General features: G+C 37.0%; 1 protein-coding gene across 1 annotated transcript; it reads left to right on the forward strand.

The window, feature by feature from the left end:
- Nucleotides 1-1,185: 1,185 nt before the first annotated feature.
- Nucleotides 1,186-2,787, forward strand: LOC141826874 (cytochrome P450 71A1-like). The gene is made up of 2 exons (XM_074714192.1): nt 1,186-2,088; nt 2,167-2,787. The coding sequence occupies exons 1-2, from the start codon at nt 1,186-1,188 to the stop codon at nt 2,785-2,787; spliced, it is 1,524 nt and encodes a 507-aa protein (XP_074570293.1).
- The last annotated feature ends 7,902 nt before the right edge of the window (nt 2,788-10,689 follow it).

Below are 10,689 nucleotides of genomic sequence, written 5' to 3' on the forward strand. Positions count from 1 at the left end.
TCGGTGTCGATTCTTCAAGCTAGCGAGACGGATGAGATGACATATCTCGATTGGCCGGGACACCTCAACTTCCAGCGCCCAAAAAAGGAAAAGATGCAGTGGAGTCAAAGTTGATCTGGCAATAGCTACGTCAGCATTCCAAGCGCCGAGGGATGCTAAGTCAGCAGTTACAATGGATCACAGAGCTCACATGGTGGCGCCCGGAAGGGGTTCCGGGTGCGCGGATTGCTCAATATAAGCAACCGCATATAAATCCTTCGGAACAATAATTACGATAATTTTGCGCCCACTGCTCACACACTCTACGCTTCCAAGACACTGCTGCAACGTCAAGATGCTACACCGACATCACGCTTAACTTCTACATTAGAGTTGGTAACAAGTAGCTTACTTTTATTATGTTGTTTGTGCTTTATTTTATAGGAACGGTAAACATGTTATTGTTCCTTATCTTATAAAAGACGAGGTTCTTTCTCGTTACAAGAAAGAGTGCTTTAGTACATTACCCATTGGAAGCAATCAAGGATTGCGGGTCTTAGAGTAGCAGTCAAATGTTGTAAACCAAGTAAAAATAAGTGTGTCCTCACTTTCTGTCTTAATCACTATTTTCCGTTGCGCACTCTTAAAACTTTTAAACGAATTTTCAAAAATAAATAAAAAAGTGAAATATGCTATTCAACCCTCCGCTCTAGTGCTCTTTCGATCATATATCAACTATTACACATTATAACAGCTATTTATAAATTGTTACCATCTAAATCTTAAATTTTGATATTTTATTTTGGATAATTGATTTTGTGTGAAAAAAGAGGATAATGTCCGCCTTAAGATTCATATGGAAGGATGATAAATTATGATAACAAATGATTTGTTAGACGGAAAGAATTTATTCTTTATAAAATAAATCCTAAAAGATTTGAATCTTGAGTGGTAATTTATCTTCAAGTACCGATTCACTAGCACGTAAAGGTGCCGTAAATCTTGATCTGAATCTAGTCCTCGTTGTAGATCTTCGACTCTTCAACGCCCTTACATGAATGCTAGCTCCCGTTGGCAGAACCAGCACGGAACTGCCACATTACTTACCTGAGCAGCGGCCAGTGGCAAGTAATTAACCTTTCGGATCTCAATTCTGTCCTATAAAACAGGAGAGATGTTGACGACAGATCAACTTAGAAGTGTATCATGTCAGACAATTTGCCTCTACCCTGGCGTCTCGCCGCTTGTCTTCTCTCGCTTCTCCTCCTCCTCTTGTTCCCTATCCTCCTTCTACTGTTGCATCGACCACCGCCCGACCGTCTCCCTTCACCATGGAGGCTTCCTATCATCGGCGATCTGCACCGGCTCGGCTTGCTACCCCACCGCTCGCTGCGAGCTCTATCCCGAAAGCATGGCCCCCTGATGCTCCTCCACTTTGGGAGCGTCCCCACACTGGTCGTTTCCTCCGCTGCCTCCGCGGAGGAGATCATGAGGACCCAAGACCTCGCCTTCGCCACCCGCCCTGACCTCAGCATCTGCCGCAGGCTGCTCTATGATTCCAACGACATCACCTTCGCAAAGTATGGTGATTATTGGAGGCAGATGCGTCGCCTCACATCCGTCCACCTACTCAGCCACCGTCGGATCAACTCCTACCGGCGAATTCGGGAGGAGGAGGCGTCCCTCCTCGTGGACCGCATCGCCGCGGCCGCCCCCTCGAGCTCCGTTGACATAAGCGGTCTGATCGTCACCTTCACGAGAAACATAACTTGCAAAGTGGCGTTCGGAAAGAAGTACACCGATGAGGAAGGCAGCGCCGATGGGAGTAGATTCCGCGCTCTGCTGTCGGAGTGGATGGCACTGCTGGGGTCGTTCCCAATGCGCGACTACATGCCTGCACTGCGTTTTGTGGATTGTCTCAGTGGATTGGATGAGCGGGTAAGGAAAAACGCCCTTGATCTCGACATGTTCGTGGAGGAAGTCCTATCCGCGCACGAGAGGAAGCAAGAGAGGAACGATGACAACATGGACTTTGTTGACATCTTGCTCTCTTTGGATAGCTCCGAAGGCGTCGTTCTCAAGAGGGACAGCATAAAGGCCGTCATTTTGGTAGCTCTCTTGTTTGGATATATACTTACAATTAACTTCTTGCGTGCTTAGCTATTGTATTGTTTTGCTGCAATCCAGGACGTGTTTGGTGGAGGGATAGATACAACATTTGCAACACTCGAGTGGGCGATGGCAGAGCTTATCAGGCAACCGACAAAGATGGAGAGAGCACAACAAGAGGTTAGAAGAATTGCTAGATCGAAAAGTACTGAAATTCGAGAGGAGATGCTTCAAGAGATGTTGTACTTGAAGGCAGTGATCAAGGAGACCCTCCGATTGCACCCGGCGCTTCCACTTTTGGTTCCTCGAGAGGCTATGCAAGAGACTAGAGTGCATGGTTACCTCGTTCCCAAGGGCACAAGAGTATTAATCAATGCTTGGGCAATTGGAAGGGATCCAAGATCATGGGAGAAGCCGGAGGAGTTTTGGCCTGAGAGATTCTTGGACGATGCTAGTGTTGACTTCAGGGGACAAAACTTCCAATTCATACCTTTTGGTGCAGGCCGCAGAGGTTGTCCAGGAATGGATTTCGCTTTCCCTGTCTTGGAGCTTGCTCTTGCTAACCTACTTTACCATTTTGATTGGGCGCTACCACAAGGAATGACAGCGGAGGAAATGGATATGAGGGAATTCTACGGCTTCGTAGTGCGGAAGAAGTCGAGTTTAACACTTGTGCCGAGAACTACAACCATTAAGTAAGGTATATCCATCATGAGCAATGATATGTAGCATGAAAAAGTTCAACATGACACACTGCAGATCCACAGACATGCAGTTAAGTATGTCATATTGGTTTCATGTTAGACTTTTTCATGCTACATATCATTTCTCATCCATCATTTCAGTAATAAAGGTAAAATTTGTCATTTCAATAGTTTTACACGATCGATTCTATGATCATATGTAAAAAAATAAATCGAAAAATTACAATTGATCACGATAAAAAAGGAACTGTACTTGTGTTGTGTACTTGTGTTGGTATGAACATTTTATCTGAACTTAACAATGAAGCCACTGTACTTCTGTTGTCGTAGTAAATAATGGTGCCTTTCTTTTCTTTTCTTCTGCAAAAAGGTAGAATCTGTCACCTTAGCGCCCCACACGATCGGCCCCACGACCATTTGTGAGAAGATAAATCGGGAAACTGTAGTTGGTTAAGATGCAGAAGGATAATGGTGCCTTTCATGATTACATAAAAGCTACAGTGGTGACATTATGTAGCCGGTTTTATAAAACCAACACGACGATTATTTGTGATTGCACGTGATTGCTTGCTAATGTAACTTATTTATTTAGGTGAGTTAGGTAGGGAGATATCGAAAATTAGAGTTGGGGTTTTTATTTATAAATTATTAATAATAAAAGTATTGATTTTATTGATCTTAATTTTATTTTTAAATATTTTTATAAAATTTTCAAATTTATAAAAAAATATTTTTTTTGTTTTTTTTAAAAATAGATTGTATATATATTTTAAAAATATTAAATTATTAAGTTCACAAACTGCAAAGCACACAAGTCACTTAGGTCTAGACTCATGTGGATAGGGCACCTCTCTGTTCATTATTTAGAACATCTAAATATATAAAAAAAATTAATGGTAATTTATTGAACCTTGTAAAAGTTTTGAAATGTCAAATCATATCCCCGGAGCACAGTTGAGTTGGTTACGACGGATCAAAGTTGTTGAAGTCGATAAGAGTCGAAACTCGACGAAGTCGAAATAATATCCTCCTCCGTCATAATCAATTATAATTTCTCGATTTATCTCCTCATAGATGGTCATAAGACTGACCGTGTAGGACCACTGGAATAGGGAATTTCACTTTTTTTTTTTTTTGAAGAAGTGGAATGCCAAATCACGTAACTAAATTTGGAAATGATCAAATCACATATTTTCCCCTCCCATTTTACCCCTCATTTATTCTCCGTGCTCGTCCGAATTAAAAAATTTGGCCAAACCACTTTTATATTTTCTCATAAAAATCTTAATCTCTCAGCCCTTCTCCTTCATCTTCGTCCTGATGAGTTTCCTCCATTGTCGTCCGACCTAACGAAATGATGTGGTGACTGACCCAACATGAATTTTTTATATCGGCCATTACAATTCTATTGGATCTCTCGTCAGAGCATCTCCTCTGTCTTTTCTTCTTCTTCGACACCACCTACTAATAGATCATCAATGCCCAACTTTGGCTCCAGGTTCTTGCAGTTGCCTCCTCCCTCTTATGCCCTTGTGTTGATTTGAATCCCTTCTCCATCTTTAGCTAGAAACCTTAGTTCCTTGGCTCTCCCTGCCTTCGACGATAGATAGCGATGGCAGAGGAGCGTACAACTATCACACTATCAAGGACATCTTTTGAGACTTTTGAGCCCAGAGATCCGGCATAATCAAGGCGCTCACTATTGGTATTTCACACTTGTCTTCTTTTCCATCGGATTGTTTGGGTGGTTGTTGTGTTTTTGATTTTCTTTTCTTTTCTTGGAAGTTATTATTCTTTTGCTTCCTCTTCATGATGCAGATGTCGAGATGTCTAGAAGTTTTATCATTAATGTGATCTTGGTACTAGCTCTCCTCCTTTATTTTAATTCATTGTGCTTAAAGCTAGGGTTTAGCTAGTCCAAACAGTTTAGCAACTTTTCTTTCTCATTAGTCATCATTTTCTCACTTGTTGATCATTATATGATGCATGAGTAATGAATTCTCTAAATCGTTTTGATACATATTAGGAAAATAATTTTAATTTTGGACCTATTTTAAGTTGTTTGGTAACTAATCTCTCATGTAGTGATCAACCTTTATTAATAAGGATTATATTTTTCCTCATGAGTAATATATAATTTAAAAAAATATTAGTACATGATGAGATGCATATTTAACATATTATCAAAAGAAAATAACAATATGATATTTAGTCATAACAACAATATCTATGTTTCAAGGATAAAATTATTAGAAAATTTTATTTCTCTTTTAAAGTTGATCATTTTTTTTTTTTAAAAATGACCCTATAATTTCAGTGCCCCTAATTTCATTCAAGATTCGGATGATATCATTCTTATTGCATGCTATCTTATAAACTATATGTATAGTCGTCAATTTGGGTTAAGTCCGTCGAGTTGACTTGCCCTGCCAAATAATTTAGATGGGTTGGGTTGAAATTTTATCAACCCATTTTATGATGGGTTCGGATGGGTTGATCTGTCTAGGCCCGCGACTCGTGTGGGTTGGTCCGCGGATTGAGAAAGTTTATTTATTTATTTTAAAATTTAAATTAAAGTAGAAAATTCAATGAATTAGTAAGCTTGATCCGTCTAAATTATAATTCAAGCTTAAAAATTACAATCCAAGTTTAAAAATTTCAACTTGAATAATTTAAACTGTAATCTAAATTTAAAATTTTTAATATTTTTTTATTTTTTTGACAAACCCGTGGGTTGGCCCGTCTAACTCGCAATCCGCCTTGAGTTGGGTTGGGTTGAAGATTTCCCAACCCGTCAAATTGGTGGGTTGGTTCGTCCCGTCCCGTCATATGATAGATTTTTAATAGGTTGGCCCGCCCTACTATGAATTGACCCGTTTGACAGCTTTGACTGTATGCCCTTCTCTACTCTTTATGATCAAGTTCCTTTTACTATTTTGTTTTCAATTTTATTATAGCTATTATCCTTGCTTTTTCCATCTCTCATAGCAATCAAGGGCTTGTCCTCAACTACTCTAGATTTTAAAGAATGTCACAAGTCTCCTAAAATATGATTTGTTTATCTATGTCAATGTCACTTTCTTTGAGAATGTATTATTCTTGGATTTGTCATCTACTTCATATATGCAACTAAGGTGCTTCGAATTCCTATGCCATTGTATCTCCACCATTATCTTTTCTTGCAAGACTATCAATATTAGAGCCTTCACCATTGTGGATCTATAGTAGACGATCATGAAACTTTAATGCTTGCCCAACACCATCTCCTATTGTATCTGGCATCTAATTAGATTTTCCTATTGCTTTTTGGAAAGGTAGTTACATTTATTTTACCTCATGTTTCTTATGTTATGCTACAATTTTCCCTCATTTCTTCATTAGCTTTACATTCTTATTTTGTGATTGTTTCAAAGGCGCTCTCATCCAAAGTGGAGATCAGCTATATTGAAGGAGATAAAAAACTTACAATTTAATGTCACATGGTTTATGATACCTTTTCTTTCTAGCTAATCGATTTAGGTTGCAGCTAAGCAGTAAATTGATATTTATTTGTTGTTCTTGTATTTTAGTTTGGAAATTATTTTATCTCGTAGTATATAGCTAGACTCAACAACCTCATTATTGCAACAAGTGTTGTATCTGGTAATAATGAAGTAGGTGATAGAATTCTCTTATTTCATCGACTTATTTTATGTAAAAACCAACTTCACAACCAAATTACCATGTCTGTCACTAGAAATAGATTTCAATTCTCTCCTTTTCACAAATTTTATTACAACTGGAGTCGGAATTTGCTCTCTCCTCTATCATTGGGGGTTCACCATGTACATTATGTGGAGAAAGAAACTATGAAGAAACCAACAATTATCATTAAAAAGTATCTATTGTTGTTATTGAAATTTTATAGTATGTCAGTTGTAAATTGATACTCTTTCTATGTTATAGATTTTGTTCTTTTGGTTGGAAATTAACGTGCTTAAATTCTTATTGTTATTAAATTATTGTAGTTGTTGTTGAAATTTTGTAATATGCATATTGTAAATTGATATTTGGTATGTTATAAAAAGATTTTGTTATTTTATTTGAGAAATATATTTTTCTTAATCTATGTTGTTATTGATTGTTGTTGAGATTTTATTAGATGAGTATTTTAAATTGATATTTGTTTTGTGTTATCATTGTCGTAGCCTGTAAAATGAGTATCATTATTGTTGCCCTTATAATTAGCTTTCGACTCATTTTTCAAGATTGAATCAAGTTAAAAAAATCATTGCTCTCAATATAATATATCGTATTGAAATTTGAGACATGGATATATTTAGGAGCCTTGGATGAATAAATAGGTCCTAGTTTGAAGTCATTCTGAGTTCTATAGGTCCATCAACTACTTTTAGATGAAATTGGCTAATGGATCTACACCATTTAGAAAATAAAAAATTAAATATTTTTATAAAAATGGGAGTCCAAGGAACTTTTTTGTGATATCTATTAGTGAGTATCATCATCGTATCACTTATAATGAGCTTTCAACATCATTTCTCATGCCCAAATAGAGTTGTAAAAATCGTTGCTCTCAATATGGTGTATAACATTGATGTTTGAGGGCATGAATATATTTAGGAGCCTTGTACGAGTACATAGGTCTTAATTTCATGTTATTCCGAGTTCTGTAGGTCCATTAGCCACTTTTAAATGAAACTGGCTGATGAACCTTCACAATTTAGAAAATCAAAAATTTGATATCCTCAAAAAGAGAGGAGTTTAAGGAACTCATTTGTGGTGTCAGTCAAAGAATGTCATCGTTGTATCACTTATAATGATTATTTGACATCATTTCTCATGCTTGAATCGAGTTATAAAAATCACTACTCTCAATATGGTATATCACATTGATGTTTAAGGACATGGATAAATTAAAGAGCACTAGATGAGTACATAGGTCTTGGTTTGAAGTTATTTCAAGTTTTCTAGGTCCATCAGCCACTTTTAGATGAAATCGACTGATGGACCTTCGCAATTCAGAAAATAAAAAATTTTGATATCCTCAGAAAGAGTGGAGTCTAAGGAACTCATTTGTGGTGTCGATCAGTAAATATCATCATCGTAGAACTTATAATGAGCCTTCGACATCATTTCTTATGCCCGAATTGAGTTGTAAAAATGCTTCTTTAATATGGTGTATCACATTGATGTTTGAAGACATGGATATATTAAAGAGTCTTGTACAAGTACATAGGTCTTGGTTTCATATCATTCCGAGTTCTATAGGTCCACTAGTCACTTTTGGATGAAACTGGCTGATGGACCTTCATAATTTAGAAAATATCAAATTTTATATCCTCAGAAAGAGGGGAGTCCATGGAACTCATTTATGGTGTCGATCAGTAAATATTGTCGTAGCACTTATAATGAGCCTTCGATATCATTTCTCATTCCTGAATCGAGTTATAAAAATTCTTACTCTCAATATGGTGTATCACATTAATGTTTGAGGACATGGATACATTAAGGAGCACTAGAGAGTATATTGGTCTTGATTTGAGGTCATTCCGAGTTCTCTAGATCCATCATCCACTTTTAGACATAACTAGCTAATAGACTTTTACAATTTAGAAAATCAAATTTTGATATCTTAAAAAATGAGAGTCCAAGGAACTCATTTGTGGTGTCGGATAGTGAATATCATTATCGTAGCACTTATAATGAGCCTTCGACATCATTTTCAAAGAACAGAGCACTATGGTGCTGGTCTTCCAAAACCAACACTTGAGTGTATGCCAACTGGTATGGACCCATAACTTCTTGTAGAAGACTCAGAACCATGATTGTACACCATATATATCTTTTACATGTTGGTGCAATTAGCTGCTAGGGTTTCAATATTTGATAATACATCTAAGTCTGGTCAGTTTAACCAAGGGTTAATCCAAATAGGACTTGATGTTTGGAAGTGAGATAAGTCTAGTCAGATCAAAGTTAACTAGATGATTAGCAAGGAGAAGTCTAGTTAGGATCGGATGACTAGTAAGGGAAGTCCTAACTAGAGGTTAGGCAAGGATAAGTCAAAATGGATTAAGATGACTAGAGGCATGGCAAGGGTGAGAAGTCTATCGAAGGATTAGTCCTAATTGAAAATTAGGTAAAGGTAAGTCCAAGTAGGTCAAGGTGACTGGAGATTAGGCAAGGGTATGTCTAAGGAGGTCAAGGGTTACCAGATGCTTGATAAAGGAAAATCCTAAGGGGGTGACCTTAGGTGGTGAGACAAATCTAGTAGGTCGGGAACACCTACTGTTAGTGTTAGCTCTTAGAGCGAACTATGAGATAATTGATAAGGGATCTTTTATATCATATTTTATTAAGAAAAAATAAAGTTTAGGGTTATTACATTTACTTCAGATCTGTGCTAGATGAATAACTATAATAATATCCTAGGGTAGTAGATTTTAGTCTACAACATATCAATTGGTTAAATTGATAGTGGAAGACTGTAGATATATATAGAACACTACTCTTAACTATTACTAGTCAAGCTTCAATATACATGAGCAATATTAATGCATTGAGATTAGCATGTAGGTCAACTGATGACTTAATCTCACAAGTCATGGATATAAGATATCAAATTGACACATGTGTATATATTAGAGTGTAGGAAATCCTATGCGATAAATAATAAAATTTGCAGCGGAAATAGGATACCAACAAGCAATCCATGCGAAAGAAAACTTGTACGAAGTTTGATTTATCTATCTAATAGATCTATACCTTTGAAGCGTACCCTTTGCTTATCCCGCTTGTCCTTGGTTCGCCGAATCTCTTGCACGTTCAAGCGTCCTAGCTTCTGGATCGGTCCCAATAAAGATCGACAGAAGCATATTCGGATTGGATTGGTCCGGGGCGCTCGGAAAGGGATCTGCGCACCCAGAAGCATCTTTATAAGGCCTTCAACGTGCAACACAAAGAGAACAACTACTTTGCTACTACTTCTTCATCCTGCAATGCTGCTGAATGCGAATAGAGTCGAGCTCGTGTGACTGGGGAAACTCTAAGAATAGTGCGCTGCGCTCAGGACTTCTAGATCAATCTACACTAACGTTTGGTTAATTTTTAATTAAGTCTTACTTTCTGTGTTTCAATTTTATTATTTGTACTGTAAGATAGATTTCTCCGCCAACGAAAAGAGGTCGTAACGGAGATTACTAGTGAACGAGTGCCTTCCATACATAGGCCTTGGATATACTAATCATGGGGGTTGGAAACCAAGTAAATCCACGTGTCTTATGTTTTGTGTTTTTAATTCCGCTACTAAGTTTTCCGTGATAGAATCGAATGATCGGACGAATGAGATTCAACCCCCATTCTCTCGCATGCAACAGTCTTACAATTGGTATCAGAATCGGCCGACTCTCAATTGGACTAACCGTCATGGGAGCAAGAAGGTAAAGATGGAGGGGAGCAAGGTAATAATTTAAAAGTTTAATTTAAATTTCATATTATATGTTTCAAATGCATGGAGACATGACACTACAAAAACAAATATCCTACTCATAAGATTCGGACGGCACCACCGGCGGTAAAGGAGCAATCGATGCTAGGAGTCCGGAGAAACAAAGAGCACATTACATGCTTCAAGTGTCAAAAATTCGGACACTACAAGAAATGATGCCCGGAGAAGAAAATGGAGAAAAATTTAGAATTAGGGATTACAATTCTAGTAAGTGCAGTTATTTATGAAAATGACTCTAAGATTTTGTATGATAGATTAGTTTCTTTTAAAAATTTAGATAACTTAGATAATTTAGAAAATTAAAATTAAAAAATAATTTAATTAATAAAAATATTAATTTGATAAATTCTAACTTAGATAATCTAAAAAATTTAGAATTAAAAAATAAAT

Source organism: Curcuma longa, chromosome 1 (assembly GCF_044706935.1).
Source record: "Curcuma longa cultivar G26 ecotype Majalengka, Jawa Barat chromosome 1, ITB_CL_G26_1.1, whole genome shotgun sequence".
Classification (NCBI taxonomy): Eukaryota; Viridiplantae; Streptophyta; class Magnoliopsida; order Zingiberales; family Zingiberaceae; genus Curcuma; species Curcuma longa.

Coding starts and splice junctions, on each gene's coding strand:
- LOC141826874 (XM_074714192.1), top strand. CDS start 1,186: ATGTCAGACAATTTGCCTCTACCCTGGCGTCTCGCCGCTTGTCTTCTC. Junction 2,089..2,166: donor GCATAAAGGCCGTCATTTTG/GTAGCTCTCTTG, acceptor GCTGCAATCCAG/GACGTGTTTGGTGGAGGGAT.